This window comes from Lepidochelys kempii, chromosome 9, assembly GCF_965140285.1.
Source record: "Lepidochelys kempii isolate rLepKem1 chromosome 9, rLepKem1.hap1, whole genome shotgun sequence".
Taxonomy (NCBI): Eukaryota; Metazoa; Chordata; order Testudines; family Cheloniidae; genus Lepidochelys; species Lepidochelys kempii.
Window position 1 is genome coordinate 5,776,782 of NC_136388.1, and position 19,868 is coordinate 5,796,649.

General features: G+C 64.3%; 1 protein-coding gene across 11 annotated transcripts in view; it reads left to right on the top strand.

The window, feature by feature from the left end:
• TNK2 (tyrosine kinase non receptor 2) overlaps window positions 1-19,868 on the top strand; it is a 75,275-nt gene that overhangs the window by 41,153 nt on the left and 14,254 nt on the right. For 10 of the 11 annotated variants that reach the window (XM_073359088.2, XM_073359080.2, XM_073359081.2 and 7 more), the window contains 8 exons: window positions 3,034-3,211; window positions 5,244-5,314; window positions 8,069-8,278; window positions 8,890-9,042; window positions 9,352-9,629; window positions 9,928-10,054; window positions 12,349-12,495; window positions 13,574-13,668. In XM_073359088.2, coding sequence (XP_073215189.1) covers window positions 3,034-3,211; window positions 5,244-5,314; window positions 8,069-8,278; window positions 8,890-9,042; window positions 9,352-9,629; window positions 9,928-10,054; window positions 12,349-12,495; window positions 13,574-13,668 — 1,259 coding nt within the window. Of the gene's footprint in view, window positions 1-3,033; window positions 3,212-5,243; window positions 5,315-8,068; window positions 8,279-8,889; window positions 9,043-9,351; window positions 9,630-9,927; window positions 10,055-12,348; window positions 12,496-13,573; window positions 13,669-19,868 lie in introns of those variants that run through there. The other variant, XM_073359090.1, reaches the window with a different exon arrangement.

A 19,868-nucleotide genomic window follows, 5' to 3' on the forward strand; every position in this document is an offset into this window, starting at 1 on the left:
AGTGCTGGGTGCCACTGGAAGGGAGGGAGGGAGCACCCTGTCTTCTGCTTCTCGGTCATTGTATGGCCCAGCCCCCCATGGCGCCAGGCACTGCACAGACCCAGGTGGGCGCTGCCCCAAAGACCTTACAGCGGGAGGCCGTGGCCGCGGTGCTGCATGTGCCCAGAGGAGGGGTTCTCCTGGCAGCATGGGTTGTCCAAGGTTGGTGGAAGAGCTCAGCTGGGGAGTGAGGAGACGCAGCCAGCCGGATTGTAGCCTCTCCACAGGGCAGCGTGTCCGGGGGTGGCGTGAAGGGCAGCGCAGGTGGGAGGCACATGTCTGGAAATGGAACAAGCGGGTAAAGGAGACTGGACAGGACAGATCTGCAGCGGGGGCCGTCAGTCGTTGAAGAGCTCTGCCCAGCATGGTGACTGCAGGGCAGCTGAGCTCTGGGGCTGGAGGGGCCCATGGGTGTGGGGCACACAGGGGCAGCCCCGATGGCTTGGCTCAGGCCAGGCTGGTGCTTTCCCGGTTTGCCATGTCGTTTCTGGAGCGGATGTCAGGGTGCGTGGGGTATGGACAGGAGCACTGGGGAGACAGCCCATACCTCCAGGGGTAGTAGCAGGTTTCCTCTCCAAACATTAGGGAACAGTCCCCTCTGGGAGCTTGGGGCCCCTGCAGAGCCAGCCTGGGGTCACCCTGCTCTGGGAGTTGGCCCCCAAGGGGGTCTCATCGGTGCTGGGTGCGGATCAGCACAGCCATGCTGCCGAAGTGGATGGGGAAGGGGTGCCCAGCTGAGCGCTGCCCTGGGCCTGGCCTGTGACAGCCTTGGGGGGCGCAGGATGCCAGGGGGATTTTGTCCCCCTCAATGAACACAAAGATGTAGCACCACCCATGAGCCATGTCCCTGCATAGCCTCATGGGCAGCGCCAGCCTTTCCTGCCACTCAGAACGGGGGGGCAGACCCTCTGCTCGTGAGGCGGAGCTGGCAGCCAGATGGGAGAACTGGAGCTGGCTGTGGACAGACGCCGCCAGGGACGGACAGACAGATAGGCCCAGGGACACACTGGCTTTGAGGGGAAGCCAGAACCTGTCTATGGAGCAGGGCACATGGGACGTCCATGCCCATGTGCCCAGGCCCCACTGGCCGGAGGGCCAGGATCGGGGTGGGAGGGGGCACACGCTCAGTTTTATAACCCAGACCTGCCGTCTCCAGTTTCCATCCCAAACATGGGCACGGGAAGCAGATCCACCCGTGCCTTGGCTGGCGTGCCGTGCCTCGGCGGTGCCAGGGGGTGGGCGGCGGGGTGAGAGCCTGGCACCCCTGCCAGCTGCAGTGGCCTAATGCAGCTTTGCTTTTATCGCTCTCTGTGCTATTGATAACCAGGAGCTTCGCTCGGAGGGCAGGGGGGTGACGCCGATGGGCACCATCTGGCCGCTGGGGAGGGCAGCAAAACCTCCTGGCCCCTCCCCGGCTGCTCTGCCCACTCAACCCCAACGGCTGGGTCAGGAGCTGATGGCAGGTCAGCACAAGCTGCAGCTTGTTTGAAATGCTGCCCGCTGTGTGCCCTGCCTCTCCACCACCCTCCATGAACCCTGGGACTCCAGGATTTCAAACCAGGCTCCCCCCTGCCTCCCCCCCCACTTCGGGGGAGCTCCGTGCACTGCAGGGGGCACAGACTAGTGCTGCTGCTGTGCCAGCGGCTGGCCTGGCAAGCTTGGTGCTCCCATGCCAGCCCAGAGCAGCTCCACCACCTGAGCTCTCCCCGTGAGCACACGTCTCAGCCAGGGTTCCCCTCTCCCGGGCATTGCCGGTGGGCACGGGGCTTTCGCTGCCGGGGCAGGGGGAATGCAGCAGCTCCCAGCCTGCACTGATGCATCTGATCTGTGTGCCCTGCAGACGAGGAGCATGGCACAGGGAGCAGTGAGCCGCTCCCTGGTGCCTGGCTGACGTATGGCGGGGTGACGGGGCTCCCATTGGTTCCTGGTGGGGGGCACGGGGCAGGGCTGGCCTGTCCTCTCTGCACCCGGGTGGCGAGCGGCTCGTTAATTCTCTAGCGCTGGGTCTCTGGGCTGCCCTCGTGGGCACCTGCCTGGGAACGACAGAGCAGCCTCTTATACCCTTGTGGATGGCACCCGTCGTGCCCGGGGTCCCAGCCAGGGTGGGGACTGATGAGCTGGGCACTGCAGGACCGAGGACTGGGTTTCCCCAGGGCAGCAAAGTCCCCTGGGCAGTCATGCATCATGGGGTTCAGTTCTGGAGTGAAATCTCCCCCAGATGCCAGGTGCTGCCCGGACACCGGGCACATGGGGCTGGCAGGAGGAGAGGGCCTTGGCCTGCCGGGTCAGATCCCAGTGGCGGAGGAGCCAAGCCGAGCCACCAGCTGGGGTGAAGGGGGCTGCTGGGAAGGGGACTTTCATATGTCTCCTTATGTCATGTCCTGCTGAGTGGTGAGGGGGGCCAGCTGGCAGTGCTCCCCCATAGCCCACCCAGCTGGCGCCTTGGGCGGCCCTGTGCAGGCAGTGGGGTGCCCTGGTACCTCTGAAGGCCTCGTGTAGCCGCAGATCCCCTCTCCCTGTCTGTCCCAGGCTCTGCTTCGACCTCGGCAGCCCAGTGGCACTGGGACAGCCCTGCTGGCTCTGGGGCGGATCCTGTCCCTGGGCAAGGCGATGGCCAAAGTCTCACTGGCTTCTCCAGGAGCAAAATCTGGTCCCCGGGAATTCCTGTCCCCCGGCTCTGCCCGTCCCGGTTGTGGCAGGGCGCGTAGTAGGGCCAAGTGTGCCCATCCCCAGCTGCTCAGCGACGTGGCTGCTGCCGCTATGACCAGCCCACGGCCGCTGCTTCAGCTGGCGCAGCTAACGGAGACACTCCAGCCACTATTAGCCATACAGGGCGTGGGACTGAGCAGTACATCCCACGCTAGCGATGCCTCCATCGGGGGCCCAGGTAGCCGTTCGGGGGAGACAGGTTCCCCGGCCGGCGTGGGCTGAGACAGGGCAGTCGGTGCCCGGAGCCGCAGGCTGCCCCCTAACCCCGCTCTCTGGTCTCTGCAGACGCTGCCCTGTGGCATGGAGTCGGACGAGGGCACAGACTGGCTCCTGGAGCTCCTGGCCGAGGTGCAGCTGCAGCAGTATTTCCTGCGCATCCGCGATGACCTCAACGTCACGCGCCTCTCACACTTCGAGTACGTCAAAAATGAGGATCTGGAGAAGATCGGCATGGGGCGGCCTGGTGTGTATGACCTCTGACTTCCTCCCAAGCCCCCTTGCTGCTCCTCCCTCACCTGCAATCCGCGCTGCATCTGTCTCTGCTGGTCCCCCCCTGCTCCTGCAACCCGCGCTGCATCTGTCTCTGCTGGTCCGCCCCTGCCCCTGCAATCCGCGCTGCATCTGTCTCTGCTGGTCCCCCCCTGCCCCTGCAATCCGCGCTGCATCTGTCTCTGCTGGTCCCCCCCTGCCCCTGCAATCCACTCTGCATCTGTCTCTGCTGGTCCCCTCCTCCCCCGCACCTGCAATCATGCAATCAGCGCTGCATCTCTCTCTGCTAGGGTTCCCCCCCCCCCCGGATTACATGGCTTTGTTGTTGGCGCTCCAGGTTTGTTGTTGTAGGGTTAACACCTCTCCAGCATGGCTCCCGGTCCTCCAGGAAGTCCTGCTGGGCTTCCTCTCGGGGGTCTGGCTGTCCTTGTTACCCACACAAAATTCTCTGTTACTCACACACTCAAGGGTACCCACCTTTACCCAGTTCCTAGGGCTCCAGGCATAATCCTCTTAATTTAAAAAAAGAAAAGGAGTACTTGTGGCACCTTAGAGACTAACCAATTTATTAGAGCATAAGCTTTCGTGAGCTACAGCTCACTTCATCGGATGCATATCGTGGAAACTGCAGCAGACTTTATATATACACAGAGAATATGAACCAATACCTCCTCCCACCCCACTGTCCTGCTGGTAATAGCTTATCTAAAGTGATCATCTGGCCATGATCACTTTAGATAAGCTATTACCAGCAGGACAGTGGGGTGGGAGGAGGTATTGTTTCATATTCTCTGTGTATATATAAAGTCTGCTGCAGTTTCCACGATATGCATCCGATGAAGTGAGCTGTAGCTCACGAAAGCTTATGCTCTAATAAATTGGTTAGTCTCTAAGGTGCCACAAGTACTCCTTTTCTTTTTGCGAATACAGACTAACACGGCTGTTACTCTGAAACCTCTTAATTTAGGCACCCCCACCCTTTCCCAGTTCCTAGGGCTCCAGGCAAAAAGCACCTAACTTTACCCCTCTGAGGGCTCCAGGCAAACACCCTTTCCCTGTGGACTCAGGGCGTAATCTTTTGCAGGTTTATGGGGTCTTTTACCAGTGAAAGAGCCTTACACAATGATATCCTACATAACCTCTATTTATTAACAATCACCAAAAACAGACTGCACATGCTACGCACAGTGCTCACCACTCCCAATAAGACAGATGAACTTTTCTGGATGGCCAGTCAGGATCAGGTCCATCTGGGGCACTCCAGTTTCTGCACAATGTCATTGGCAGAGTGTTGAGGTCTGGCTGCTCTGATCTTTGAGGCTGTGTCCTGGAGTTGGTTCCCAAAGAATTTCCTTTTGGACCCCAGTTTATATAGTGAAATTTGAGTCCTTTTTAGCTATATCTTAACCAATCATTATACTAAAATTTTACTAACCAATCCTAGCATAGTGTAACAAAATTCTCTAACCAATCCTATCCCACCACCTTAATTAATTTACACCTAGCATTTTAATTAATTATGTAAGAGACAGAAACAATTAAAGAACCAGACAGAGACCATACAGACAAACAATAGAGAAGTGGGGACCATAATGACAAAACAATAAAGAAATGAGGATTTCACAACTACAACTCTTGATAAGTGATTTCTTGACAGACAGGATGCTATCAAACTAAGTTTTCTTTAGCCATCTTAAGATCTGTTTCTTTATCTGGTGATAGTAGGTGCCATTAGGACAGGATCTCCTTCTTAACAGCCTGGTATTACATTGTTTTAATATAATTTAGATGGAGTGTGAGGATGTGACTTCCTGCTTCTTAGCTAATGGCTGCTCTTTTAATCTGGCTGCAGAGGAAGGCCTTAGGTTTTAGGCCTTACAATACGGCTGCAGACAAAGGCCTTACATCCTGGGGTGGGGTGGAGGCAGATTCCCCTCTGGAGCTGGCGGAGGGGTGCCGCAGGAGGGAGCAGGGTGAGCTCTGTGACCATCCTTTTGTCTCTGCAGGCCAGCGGCGGCTGTGGGAAGCCGTGAAGCGCAGGAAAGCCATATGCAAGCGCAAGTCGTGGATGAGCAAGGTAGCGCCTGGGCAGGGGCACCCCGGGGCACCGGGCTGAGCGGGAGGTAGAGCGGGGAGCTGGTGCAGCAGCCTGGTGTCCTGGGGGCATTGGGCCATTCACGGGTGAGAGCCCTGGCACCAGCAGCTCCATTTCCCAGATGGGGAAACGCAGAGCGGCCGCGGGACTGGCCTGAGGCTGCAGAGAGTGCCCCAGACACACCGGCGCAGCCCTGCTGGGCGCAGGGCAGTGAAGGCTGGAATTTGGCCCGGTGGCTTTAGATGCCCAGCGGCGTTGCCATCTGCTGCCTCCCACAGCCCTCGCCGCTGTCTGTGTCCCTGCTTTGAGGGGAAGGGAAGCTCCTCACACCCGCTCACCCTGAGCCAGGCTCTCTGCGGGATCCCCAGAGGGGAACAGCCTGGGCTAGGGTTGCCAATTTTGGTTGGATGAATTCCTGGAGATTTCATCACATGACATAATAAAGATTAATCTTTAAATCCTGGAGACTGCAGGCCAATCCTGGAGGGTTGGCAACCCTTGCCTGGGCTGGAGCCAGGAGCCGTTCTGCCAATTGCTGGAGAGCAAGGGAAAGGAGTGGGCGGCAGAGAGCCTGCTGGGAAATGTAGTCCTGCCGTTATCTGTGGGGCCGCACAGCTGGCCGGAAGCAGGGCCTGCGTCTCCAGGGGGGAATCCTGCGTGGGAGGAGGGGGGCCAGTTCTAGGAAAATGGAGCTGTGGGCCAGGGCTCTGTGACGTGCCCCAAGCCCTCCAAGTGCACGGGCTGCGCTGGGAGCTCATTTCCCAGCCCTGGCATTAGCTCTGGAAGAAGTGGGTGACTGAGAGAAATTGACAGAGGCTGCAGGGTCCTTTGATCACGAGGCGGTGGATTGCAATAACCGGGCTCGAGGGCAGCGACTGGCTGCCCCTCAGCGTGCACGGGGAACCCTGCGGGTCGGAGGGTCAGTTCACTGGCTGGCTGGCTGTTTGTGGGAGCTGGCTGGCTGGGGCTGGTGCTGGCGTTGGTGAGCGCCCCTCTGCCCGAGGGGCAGGCAGGAAATTCCTTCCCCCGGTGATCAGTCTGTGTCCCCGGAAGCCAATTAAGTGTTAAGTAGCTGAATATGCATCACTGCCCGGTGCTGCGTCCACACGGTGCCCGGGAGAGTCCCCTCAGGGTGCAGCGAGTCTGTCATCTCCCAAGGGGTGCACTCTGGTGCCAGCCACGTGAGATTGGGGGGCCCAAGGGTGCTGCCCCCTGACTCAAATAGGCGTCTCAGCCAACGCTCTGCCCGGGCACCATCCACGCTGTCCATGGCCTGCACCCTGCTTTTGTTCTTACCCACACGTCCGTGGCACTGGCCTTGTGCCAGGGCTGTGCCAAACGCACCAAGGGCGGTGGTCCCTGTCGTGGAGAGCTGGGTCTCAAGCCAAGATGATGGGCACAGACCAGAGGAGGACCCAGTAGGGTCAGCAGCATGGGACCGAGGGGTAGGAAGCGTTCTGGGGCCGTCCGGAGCATGGAGCCTGGCGTCGGCCCCGTGATAAGTGCTGGGTTGGCACCCATTCAGCAGTAGCACAGGCTGTCAGTAGGGAAATACAGCCACCTCTGGGGCAGAGCGTGGCAGCTGTGTATCAGCACCCAGCAGCACTTGGGCAGCTGGGGACAGGAAGTGGTCGAGTATCCGCATCCTGCTGAAACTCCCCGGGGTAATCAGCGCGATGGGGGCTGCCTCAGCCAGAGCGCCTGGCCACGGCTCATCTGAAAGAGGGCATCTCCTCACACCCCACTGGGGATCTGGGCTTCGTGCTAGCTTGGAGGGGGCAACGCCCCCTGCTGAGTCATTCATGCCGCTCCCTGGGGCCAGCACCCCCCAGTTTCACAATGGGGCACTGACTCGGGTGGGAGAGCGCCCCCACTGGGGCACGGCAGCACAACCCCCCAGCTCAGCACAGGGTCAGCATTGACTCCAGCTGATATGCTGTCTTCCTTTTCCTGTCCCAAACTGCTGGGAAGCTTTGCTGTGTGTGCTGTTCAACGGCTGCCGCGCTCCACCCCAGAGACAGCTGCATTGGTGGGCTCAGAAGGGCGACGGAAGGTGAAGTGCCATGGATTCATGGGTCAGGGGCACTAGACAACAGCTGCCAAGGACAGAGCGAGAGAAGTGCTTGGAGCCTCCCCGGCCTTTGCCTCCCGCGAGGGCTTTGGTGTGATGCCACTCCAGGGGTGTTAGTAGCTTGGTCAGACCTTACAGCCGCAGGCCTGGGCGTGCACTACTGGGCTGGAGCAGGCTGCTGGGTCTGTTCGTACCACTGTCTCCCATTCCTCTGGGCTGTCCTGTCCCATAGCAGGCTCTGACCCTGCCCCAGGGCCCGTCCCATCCCTGCCCTGGGACCTGACACCTCTGGGCTGGCTCTGCCCACGCGCCAGCCTGGGCTGCCTTTCCCTCCCTCAGCATGCTGGCCCTCGACTTCCATTACAAAGACAGGTCAGTGCTGCTGTTACAGATGGGGAAACTGAGGCGCAGAGCGGGGCTGTGAGTCAGAGCTGGGGGTAGAACCCAGGAGTCCGAACCCTCCCAATCCTCTGACTACATAAAGGTGCTGCCCTAAACCCTCCTCCCACCGTGAGCTCTGCAGTGCCTGATGTCGGGGCCAGAGGCCGGTGTGCATAGAGGGACTGCCTGATGCTGGCAGAATCACGAGGCATTGACTGGTGGTGTCTCTCCACCCCCAAGCCCACATGCCTGTGACCCACGCCTCTGCCTGTCTGTCTGTCCAGGTGTTCAGCGGGAAGCGCCCCGAGGCAGAGTTCCCGCTCCAGCCCCAGGCCCCCTTCCCCAAGCTCTCCAGCCCGTCGCCCGCCGAGGAGGGGCAGCAGGCCCTGACCTGCCTGATCAGCGAGAGGGACCTGATGCTCTTCGAGAAGCTGGGCGATGGCTCCTTTGGCGTTGTGCGGCGCGGCGAGTGGGGCACGCCCACTGGCAAGATGGTAAGGGGCCCGGAGCACGCCAGGGCGAACCCAGTACATGGCCCGAGGGGCTGCGTGATCCCAGCAGGAAATGGGGCTAACTCAGGATTGCCTGGCTGAGGCCCTTCGCTGGGCTGAGGCAGCGAATCCAGGCTGGTCAGTTTCCCCATCGGCATCGAGTCGGGATCCCAGCACCACCATCCACCCCTACCAGCCCCCGAATCTGCAGATGGCTCTGCCCCTGCCAGGGCGCCCACCCCCTGGGTGCCAACACCGTTCCTCATGCCTGGCCCGGGACGGTCAGTCTTCTGCCCTCCACTCTGGATCTGTCCCTGTTACCACCCGGGGTCATGTGGACCTAGAGACTGGACTGGGACCACTAATTCCTTTCATGCAGGGCCTGCCTTTGAGTCTCCCAGCCTGAGGCAGTGCTGGGGCTGATGCTCTTTGCAGCCAGTGCCACCCCCTTCCCCATCGCTCCCATGCCTGGGGTGTGGCAGGGGGGCTTGGGGGACTGTGTGAATACCCATCCCCTGCATGCCGGCCACTACGGCCTACCCCAGAGGTGAGCAAATTGGTCCCCTGGGGTGGGAGCTGCTGCAGGGACCTCACTGGCCTGTGTTTTCCCGCAGCTCACCGTGGCTGTGAAGTGTCTCAAGACGGATGTGCTGAGCCAGCCGGAGGCGCTGGACGACTTCATCCGGGAGGTGAATGCCATGCACTCTCTGGACCACTGCAACCTGATCCGGCTCTATGGCGTGGTGCTCTCGCCCCCCATGAAGATGGTGAGTGTGAGAGCATGCGGGGGCATTCATCCCCCCGGGCGGCCCAGTCCCAAGGGAATGGCTGGGGGGGCAACTGCGTCTCTGGTGCTGAGGGCTGGCTCCTCCAGGCGGGATGGACCCCCAGGCTTGGTGCGTGGCTGTGTGGGCACAGAGCCCTGTGGCACCATGGGGCAGGGATAGACTGGCGTGTGGCTATGTGGGTGCAGAGCCCCATGGCACCACAGGAATGGAGCCCATCCCCATGGATTGCCTCCCATCCCGCTCTCCGTGGCTGGGGCCTGACTCAACCCCTCTGCCCCATTTGCCCAGGTGACGGAGCTGGCCCCGCTGGGCTCCCTGCTGGACCGGCTGCGGAAGAACCAGGGCCATTTCCTCATCTCCACGCTGTGCCAGTACGCCATCCAGATTGCCAAGGGCATGGCCTACCTGGAGTCCAAGCGCTTCATCCATCGCGACCTGGCTGCCCGCAACATCCTGCTGGCCTCCAGCGACCTGGTCAAGATCGGCGACTTTGGGCTCATGCGGGCGCTGCCCAAGAACGACGACCACTACGTCATGCAGGAGCACCGCAAGGTGCCCTTCGCCTGGTGAGCCCCCGCCATGTGCATTTCTCTCGCAGCACCCCCCTGCCAGCTCAGTGCCTGGGGCCTGTTAGCTGTGGGTGGCTCACCCCCCCACGCCTCCTTGTCCCTCCAGCTGGGCGTCCTGCCAGCCCCCTTCCAGGGAGAGGGAAGTGGCATCCTGGGGGGCAGCTGGCTTGGCTGGCCCTCGGCCCCTGTGTGGGGGGACCCCAGAGGGCTGGAGCTGAGCAGGGAGCCCCACTCTGCCAGGCTGGATGGGGCCGCCTGCGGGGGCGTCAGTAACTCTGCCAGCCCTTCTCTGCAGGTGTGCCCCGGAGAGCCTGAAGACGCGCACCTTCTCGCACGCCAGCGACACCTGGATGTTTGGGGTTACTCTCTGGGAAATGTTCACCTACGGGCAAGAGCCGTGGGTCGGCCTCAGCGGCAGCCAGGTACCTAGCACAGCCCCATGCCACGTGCCCTGGGGCCTGCACTCTTGGGCCTGGCCCCTCTGGGTAGGGGAGACGCCCTCTGCCCCCCGCATATGGGGATTTCTGCGCCTCGCGCAGACAGCATCGCTCAGGCCCAGCTGGCATCACTGAGCTGTGGCCCCTCAGGGCCGTTCCGGCAGAGCAGGAGGGAGGGGCTGTCGCAGAGCAAGGGGGCATTGAGGCCTGGGGATCCCAGGGAGTTTTTTCAGGGGCTCCTCTCCCCTGGCGGCGCACGCACTGCACCCCTGAGGGAGCCTGCCGGGGAACGTCCGGCTTGTGCCTGTGGGCGCCTGACAGGATAGGCACTTTGAGCTTCTTCCACGCCCAGCTCAGCTCACTCCTGACCCACAGCCCCCTGCTAGCCCAGCCCTGGGCTCCCCACACCCAGCTCTGCTGGTGCCCCTTGTCACGGAGTCCCTGGGCGATGCTCGGGAACTGCTCCCTACGAAGCCAGGCAGGACTCTGGGGAAGTCTCCTCTGTGGGAGCAGCCTGTCTGCAGGACACAAAGCTCACCCGGCTTCCACCTTGCTGGGTCTGACCTCGGAGCATTCAGCCTCCTCTGCCCCTCCGTGCGCTTCCCACAGTGAGTCCGCCCAGGCGGGGTCCTGGGGAAGCCAGAGGGTCCTGCCCCCCAACTCCGCAGTCAGACGGGACTCTCAGCCAGCCAGTAAAACAGAGGTTTATTAGACGACAGGGACATGGTCTAACACAGAGCTTGTAGGTGCAGAGAACAGGACCCCTCAGCTGGGTCCATTTTGGGGGGCAGTGAACCAGACAACCACGTCTGCCCTTCACTCCATGTCCCAGCCAGCCCCAAACTGAAACTCCCTCCAGCCCCTCCTCCTCTGGGCTTTGTTCCTTTCCCAGGCCAGGAGGGCATCCGATTCCTTTGTTCTCCAACCCTTTAGCTCTCACCTTGCAGGGGGGAAGGGCCCAGGCCATCGGTTGCCAGGAAACAGGGCCGTTCTCTGTGTCCAGACCCCTGCACACACCTGTCCTCTAGGGCTCTGCAACGATCATACACCCTTACCCCACCCCCTAGATACTTAAGAACTGCATAGGGGAAACTGAGGCACCCCCACAATATTCAGAGGAAACATTAAGAACAGTCCCACTTGGTCACACCTCTCAATCCCAACCCGTAGGCCCCTGCTAACCCCCACTCCTGACCCGCAGCCCCCTGCTAGCCCCCCACACCCAGCTCTGCTGGTGCCCCCCACTCCTGACCTGCAGCCCCCTGCTAGCCCAGCCCTGGGCTCCCCCCCCCCCAGCTCTGCTGGTACCCCTCAATCCCGACCTGCAGCCCCCGCTAGCCCCCCACACCCAGCTCTGCTGGTGCCCCTCACTCCTGACCCGCAGCCCCCGCTAGCCCCCCACACCCAGCTCTGCTGGTGCCCCTCACTCCTGACCCGCAGCCCCCTGCTAGCCCGGCCCTGCGCTCCCCACACCCAGCTCTGGGCTCCCCACACCCAGCACTGCCAGTGTCCCTCACTCCTGACCCACAGCCCTCTGCTAGCCTATCCCTGGTCCTTCTTCATCAGAGATCCCTGAAATGGGAATGGGCTGAGACCTGCCCGATGGATTTTGGCTTGGAAGCTAGGGCATGATTTGAACGGGGTCTCCAGGCTGGGGGGCAAGCATGTTGGCCCCAATAACCCTAGGCAGGGAGGAGTGTTGTGGTTAGGATGTCCATGGCCCCTCAGTTCTGATGGCTGGCGCCTGCCCCTGGCCCACCCTCTTCGACTCCCAGGTGCCCGCTCCCGGCCTGTCCCGGGGCACCCTTCAAGCCAGGCAGTTAGATTCCTGCTTTCACTGGTGGGTTGGTGCCCGTCAGTCACACTAGAAGGGGACTCTGTGCCCCACACCTGACCCAGACAGGCTGTGTCCATCCCCACGGCTAATCCATGCAGCTCGCCCAGCAGGATTCCTCGCTGATGGGGAGGGCCAGGCCTCCGTCCCATCAGCACTGGCCCCACCCGTCCCCAGGGCTTGTCCCTCGGCTACAGAGCTGAAGGATCAGCCCAGAGAGGGAGGCTTGGTGCCCAGGGCTGTTCCCGCCCGTTACATGCTGCAAGCCTCAGGCCTCTGCCAGCGCCTCGACCAAGCCCCCGTCGGGCAGTCTTCCTCCTGCGCCTGGCCAGTCTCCGCTCCCGCCTCTGCCAGGTGTGACCCCGTCCAGCCCCCTGCCATGGCTGCCCGAGCCCCCTCTGCTCCGCCCGACCCTGACCGCGGCCTCTGCCCTCCATGCCCGCAGATCCTCCACAAGATTGACAAGGAGGGCGAGCGGCTGCCACGGCCCGAGGACTGCCCTCAGGACATCTACAATGTCATGCTGCAATGCTGGGCACACAAGCCCGAGGACCGGCCCACCTTCGTGGCCCTGCGCGACTTTTTGCTGGAGGTAGGCAGTGGGGGGCGGAGGGGCAGCTGGCCCTGGCTTGCGTGGGTCCATGCCCCTCTGTGCCACCCGACCTAGGTGTCCTCCCTGGAGCTGTGCGCCAGGCACCGAGCCCCTGCAAATCCTATTCCTGCCGGAGGAGCCGCCGACGGCCAGCAGTGCTGCCAGCTGCGCCCCTTCCTGTGGGAGCCCAAATACGGGCCAAGCTGCTCAGAACTCCGGGGCCCGGCCCCGCTGGTTTCCTGGGAGTCTGGGGCCTCGGGAGGCCCTGGGCCTAGGTGCAGAGTGGGGCCCATGGGCCCACAGGTGCTGGCTGAGCCAGCTGGAAGGAGCACTAGAGCTCCCCCATCTCTGCCCCTCCCTGCCAGGCCCCTGCGCTGTGCAGAGCTGGGGGGGGAATGGGGAAGTGACGTGCCCCCAGGGGGGGCACGGCCAGGCTGACGGGGAGAGGTGCATGCTGGACCCGTTGTCTCCATATGGAAGCTGTGGCCAGGCTGCGCTGCCTTCCCCCCAGCCTTCAGCCTCAGCTCTGGTGGGGGACAGACTCGACTTGGCCGCTGGCAAGCACCCCGTGGGCCTTTGGCAAGGAGCGTGCGGTGCCCAACCGGGGGCACCTCTGGCCTGGAGACTTCCCCTCCCCTGCTCAGCATGGCGCTGGGAGGGGAGTGTGGCCTGGTGGTGAGAGCAGGGAGCAGGCCCCGTTGCAGATTCACTGTTAGGAGCTCTCTCGGGGAGATTCTGGCCGTAGGGGTGGCCTGTGCTCAGCGAGCAGCCTGGCCCCGTGCAGCCAGGGCAGGGAGGGTGCTGCCTGGCTCCGGGCTGGCTGGGGCAGCTGGCTCCATTCCTGCAAGTGGCTGCTTCCTGGCCTGTCACCAGCCTGGCCACGTGGGGCCCAGGACTCTGGATCTGGGTGTCTGGCTATCGCAACAGGCCCGGCCCAGGGAGCCCAGAGCCCTTCTGGGCAGAAGCTCCTGCTGTGAGCTCTCACCTGAGGGGTGGGTCAGGCCCAGCCGTAACGTGGACGGCTCTGGGGGGACCCTGGCGCTGCCAGCCCTCACCCCCCGGCTCTCTGCCTTCCCAGGCCCAGCCCACGGACATGAGAGCCCTGCAGGACGTGGAGGAGCCGGAGAAGCTGCACATCCAGATGAACGACGTCATCACAGTCATCGAGGGCAGGTATCGTCTGGAGAGTCCTGGGGTGGCTCCACGGCGTCCCCCCTGCCTCCCCCCCCAGCTTCTCTCAGCCCCCCCTTCCCTGGGGCGGCTCCACAGCCAGCGCCTCCCCCCACCGCCCCCTGCTCCCATCAGCCCCCTTCCCTCCATGCGCTGAGTGCCCGTGGTTGGATGGGGGGGTCCTGGCCTGTCATTGGCCAGACTTGGCTTCTGACCCCAGCTGTGTCCCCAGGGAGCACGGCCCAGCCTAGTCCCCCGGCTCTGTGTGTCCCCAGGCTGCTGCGTCGGGTGCCATGACAGGCTGTGTCTGCTCAAGGGCTGAGGGCTGGAATCGCAGGCAGGCTGCAGGTTGGGGCTGAGGAGTGATGGCTGAGCTGGGGGGGCAGGGGGCTGAGGGGTGATGGCAGAGCTGGGGGGGGGGCAAGGGGCTGCAGGTCGGGGCTGAGGGGCGATGGCAGAACTGGGGAGTCAGGGGGGCTGCAGGTCGGGGCTGAGGGGCGATGGCAGAGCTGGAGGGGCAGGGGGCTGCAGGTGCTAAGCTCTGGCTGAGGCTGCGTTGGGCGCTGTCTGCATGCAGGGTTCGGCCGCCCTGATCCCTGGGGTGATGCTGCGCTGCCCTGGGCCTCTCCCTCCGGCTGCTCCCAGCTAGCTCGGGGCAAGGCACTGCTGGGCTGGGGTGACGGGCAGCTAAGCTAAGGACCGGGAGCCGGGGCCACGTGGTGCACGGCAAGGGGCTGAGTCCTCCAACCCCCTTCCAGAGTGGGGAGAGCTGTCCAGTGCGAGGATCCTCCGTCTGCCACAGATGGGGAAACTGAGGCCCAGTGAAGGCAAGGGCTACGCACATGGTCCCCCAGCAAGTCAGTGGCGGAGCTGGGACTGGAACCCAGGAGTCCTGCCTGCCGGCGCCCCTGCTCTGACCACTTGACCCCACTCCCTGCGTGCCCTGCACACCGAGTGCCTGAGAAGCGAGCCCCAGGGTCTCTGCGAGCACCCGCAGTGGCAGGTCAGAGACCGTCCCAGCGGCACTGGCCCCGCCCGTCTCCGGGGCTTGTCCCTCGGCCACGGAGCTGAAGGATCAGCCCGGAGAGGGAGGCTTGGTGCCCAGGGCCGTTCCCGCCCGTTACATGCTGCAAGCCACTGCTCTGCCTTTGCCTTTGTCCGTCCCCCGCAGCCCTGGGTGAGTCACTTCCCTGGGTGCTGCTGCACTTGTTAGTTTGCCCTCCCTTGTGAGCAGCCGGAGCGCTGCCCTCGGCACGCACGCCCCCGCCCCCGCGGCCACTCCCGCTGCTCACAGTTATCTGAGACGCCTGGAGCGGGAAGCCACGCCAGGGGTAAACTGGGACAGCTTCCCAGAACTGAGCAACGGTGGTGGGAAGGGGAGAGAACAGCTGCTCCTTCCTTAGCCCTAGCGTGGAGGGTCCTGGATGCCCCAAGCCCCCTGCGCGCTGGATCGGTGGCTTATGTGTGGGTAAACTGAGGCACATAGTGGTGATCGTGACCGGAATAGAGCTGGGATCTTTTAATTCCCAGGAGCCTCCTGCTTCCTATCTGCTTTGCTGCTGTTCTGGCCCCACGCTGCCCTGTGTCTGTGCTGGCACAAGGGGCAGGGGTCAAGAGCCCCCATCCCTGGGTGTTCTGGGCGTGCCAGGGAATCTGGTGCTGCACATCCCAGGCCTTCATTCCCAGATGGCCCCCCAGCGGAGGGCTGGAGAGAGGACAGGGCATCTGGAGACCCTCCAGAAGTGCTGAGCTCTCGGGACCGAGCGAAGGGTTTTGGGGGCAGGCTGGGGGGCTGGGCAAGGTGGCTGCTGGAGGGGCCGAGGGCTCTGAAATGGCAGAATCGGAACCAGGTGCAGAGGGTCTCAGCATGGGGGGGGCAGCGGGACCAGGGGGCCCTGCTCCAAGACAGGCAGAGTGCAGCCCAAGGGCCATGGCTAACTGCAAAGCCCCGCAGTGTGTTTGGTGGTATCCCACCCAGGGGGTGTTTGTGCGGGAACACGTGTGTGTGTGTGTAGACACAGAATCCTGCCAGCTTTCCCCTCCAGCTCTGCAAGCACCCCCGAATCCAAGCCTGCAGTCTCCCGTCCTGCTCCTCTCATAGAGCGAGGAGGGGGATCCCACCCCACCCGGGCTCTCCCAAGGGCAGCAGCCTGTGTTGCGGGGGCCATGCCTTTCGTCACGGCAGAGGGGATGAATCAGGCAGGACTGTGTGTCTTTAGGGACCGGCGATGACTCTTGCACGAGGGCTGGCAGTTTAATTGCAGGGAGGGATTCGTCAGCGGAGCCGGAGCGGAGGGTGTAGTTAATGCAGAACCAGTGTGTGCACGCCGCCCCGATTGCATCATGGTCTGGGGCCGGGGCTGAGCCGTTCCAGCTGCCGGAGCTGGCGGGTTTAGCCACTTTCAGGCAGACGCTCTCTGGGCCACACGCCGGGAGCACGCTGGCCCTGACGCGGGGCTCGGCTGGGCTGCCCGCCTGCAGCGAGGAGCCGGTTCGGCGCGCGCCTCGTTCCCTGGGAGACCCGACGGACCCGTCTGAGGTGAAAGGCAGGCTGTGCAGGGCCACTGCCCGGTGGCTTGGGGCTGGGGTTCTGCTGCGGCAGGGTCTGGGGGGCTAAGGTGAGCGCGGGCTGGGGGCCTGGCGTGTACTGTGAAAGAGGCCACGGGAGCTAGAGGACAGAGCCCAGGACCAGGACTGGGAGGGTCTGTGTTCTTGTTGCAGTGACCCCCTGGGGGAGCAGGGGGCAGGCACACTGCTCAACCCACCTGTGCCTCAGTTTCCCCTGTGAAAGGGGCGGGCCATGCTGGGCGGCGGGAAGGGTGAAGTAGTGACACGGGGGAAGGGAAACATCTTTGCAATGCCAGTCACTGAGTGCTGCTTTTGCCACGGGACCATTGGCATCGGTGGTTCGGACCAGTGACCGTGGGGAATCGGGGAACCTGGATGGCAGCAGGTGGCATCGTCCTGTTCCCAAAGCACCAGCCCGAACAGGCGCAGTTCGTGCTTTGCCACTGCAGCTGCGGGAGCTTCGGGCCAGGCCCGACGGGCTCGGTATTGGGGGTCACTCGTGCACCACCTGCCGCCGTGCCCTGGGGAGCTGGGACCCAGGAGATGGCCCAGCACTGCGGCAGGCGGAGGCTGGCGGGGTGGGAAAGGCTGCTGCCCGCAGGGGTGTGCTGCAAGGGCCTCGAAACCAGCCGCTGCTGGGAGATATCTCCCAACCGGCCGCCATTCCCTGTGGCCGTGTGCGTCGGGCCGGCCTTCCCTGCCCAAAGCTGGGGGGTCTAGTGGGAAGCGCACGGGACTGGGAGCCAGGAGACCAGGGTTCTAGTCCTGCCTCTGCTGCTGGTTTGCCAAGTGACTTTAGACAAGCCACTTGCCCGCTTTGTGCCTCAGTTTCCCTGCTTGTGAATGGTGGGATAACTGACCCCCACCCGCTTGCCTCTCTTTGGGGATTCTCTGCCATATGATAATCAGAAGCTACCAGCCTGTAGGGCTAAAGGGAGTCCCCGAGGGGAGAACAGCAGCTAGCTGCATGACACGAGTTTTGTCCGTTGTCAGACCTGCTCCATCCCTTAGGGGAATGGTCCCCACAAGCCCTGGAAGGCTGTACATACAGTGGGACCTACTTTAAACTCATTTGCTCCTAGCCAGAGTCCACAGAGGGAAATAGACCCCCAGTTAATATAGCAGGACCTACCTTAAAGCCCGTTAGGTTCTCTCCTTTGCTTGGGCCAGTGTGCAGGCCCCCCTGTCTCCCCAGCATTAAACATGAAGGGCTGCGAACTTCGCACCCTCGGGGCTGGGCCCAGCGTCCCGGCTGGGGGACACTAGACGGGCCCAGCGGGGGGTGTCAGAGCAGAGGGGTGGGCTCCTGGCCACAGGGCACTGGCCCCTCGGGGAGCAGAGGTGGCTGGGGTGATGGAGGGGGAGAAGGAGCGGGGAGAGCCACGGGGGCCTGGCAGAGGGCTGCCCTGGCGGGGAGCAGCCCCCCCAGGCGAGGGAGGAGGCGCTGGTGCCAGCAGCTTGCTCAGGGGTCCCGGTGCTGAGTAATATCCTGGGCCCCGGAGCGGAGCCGGGGCTGGGCCGGCAGGCAGGGCTACCAGCCGCGGGCTCAGAGGTAAACAGGAAAAGGGCTGAGTCGGGCCTGCCGTGAGTCACAGGTAGTTCCAGGAAACGCCAAGGCTCAGCCTGGGCGGGGATCCCGGCGCCCCCTCCCTCAGCAGCCGGGGGAGGGACCCAGGGATCTGCGGGGGTGGGGGGGTGCTTCAATCCCTGTCATTGACAATACCCCTGCCCCCGCCTGGAAAGCTTTACAAGGGGCTCTGTGTCCTCCCCCCGAGACTCCCCTCCGGAGGCTTGTGGGGCTGCTGCTGAGGACGGGGTGATGTTGGTGGGCCAGTTGGGGGGGCGCACTCCACTGGGGGGTGCTGAGCCCGGCACCCCCTCCTGGCACTACGGGGGAATTGCGCTGCGGGAACTGGCCCCAGCGTGATGCTCGGGATGCTGCGCTGCCAGGGGTGGGGCTCAGACGGGGGCGCTCTGCACTGCTGGCTCCAGTCCTCACTGTGGAGCAGGGGGGGGTTCAGTAGGGGGTGCTGTGTGGAGGTCAGCGGGGAGTGGGGGGGGTTCAGTAGGGGGTGCTGTGTGGAGGTCAGCGGGGGGCGGGGCGCTGCAGGGAGCGGTGTGGGGTTGGCTGGGGCATTACGCTGGAGGGACGGGGGGTCAGCAGGGAGTAGTGGGGACTCAGTGGGGGTGCTGCATTGTGGGGAGCGGTGGGGGGGTTGGTGGGGAGCGGTGGGGGCCCTGCGCTGTGGGGAGCGGCGGAGGGTCGTTGGGGGCCCTGCGCTGTGGGGAGCGGCGGAGGGTCGTTGGGGGCGCTGCGCTGTGGGGAGCGGCGGAGGGTCGTTGGGGGCCCTGCGCTGTGGGGAGCGGCGGAGGGTCGGCGGGGGTCGTGCGGGGAGCGGCGGAGGGTCGTTGGGGGCGCTGCGCTGTGGGGAGTGGCGGAGGGTCGTTGGGGGCCCTGCGCTGTGGGGAGCGGCGGAGGGTCGGCGGGGGCCGTGCGGGGAGCGGCGGAGGGTCGTTGGGGGCGCTGTGCTGTGGGGAGCGGCGGAGGGTCGTTGGGGGCGCTGCGCTGTGGGGAGTGGCGGAGGGTCGGCGGGGGCCGTGCGGGGAGCGGCGGAGGGTCGTTGGGGGCGCTGTGCTGTGGGGAGCGGCGGAGGGTCGTTGGGGGCGCTGCGCTGTGGGGAGCGGCGGAGGGTCGTTGGGGGCGCTGCGCTGTGGGGAGCGGCGGAGGGTCGTTGGGGGCGCTGTGGGGAGCGGCGGAGGGTCGGCGGGGGCCCTGTGCTGTGGGGAGCGGCGGAGGGTCGTTGGGGGCGCTGTGGGGAGCGGCGGAGGGTCGGCGGGGGAGGTGCGCTGTGGGGAGCGGTGGAGGGTCGTTGGGGGCGCTGTGCTGTGGGGAGCGGTGGAGGGTCGTTGGGGGCGCTGTGCTGTGGGGAGCGGCGGAGGGTCGGCAGGGGCCGTGCGGGGAGCGGCGGAGGGTCGTTGGGGGCGCTGCGCTGTAGGGAGCGGTGGAGGGTCGTTGGGGGCGCTGTGGGGAGCGGCGGAGGGTCGTTGGGGGCGCTGTGCTGTGGGGAGCGGTGGAGGGTCGTTGGGGGCGCTGTGGGGAGCGGCGGAGGGTCGTTGGGGGCGCTGTGCTGTGGGGAGCGGTGGAGGGTCGTTGGGGGCGCTGTGGGGAGCGGCGGAGGGTCGTTGGGGGCGCTGTGCTGTGGGGAGCGGTGGAGGGTCGTTGGGGGCGCTGTGCTGTGGGGAGCGGCGGAGGGTCGTTGGGGGCGCTGCTCTGCGGGGAGCGGCGGAGGGTCGTTGGGGGTGCTGTGGGGAGCGGCGGAGGGTCGTTGGGGGCCCTGCGCTGTGGGGAGCGGTGGAGGGTCGTTGGGGGCGCTGTGCTGTGGGGAGCGGCGGAGGGTCGTTGGGGGCGCTGCTCTGCGGGGAGCGGTGGAGGGTTGTTGGGGGCCCTGCGCTGTGGGGAGTGGCGGAGGGTCGTTGGGGGAGCTGCGCTGCGGGGAGCGGCAGAGGGTCGGCGGGGGTCGTGCGGGGAGCGGCGGAGGGTCGGCGGGGGCCCTGCGCTGTGGGGAGCGGCGGAGGGTCGGCGGGGGTCGTGCGGGGAGCGGCGGAGGGTCGTTGGGGGCGCTGCGCTGTGGGGA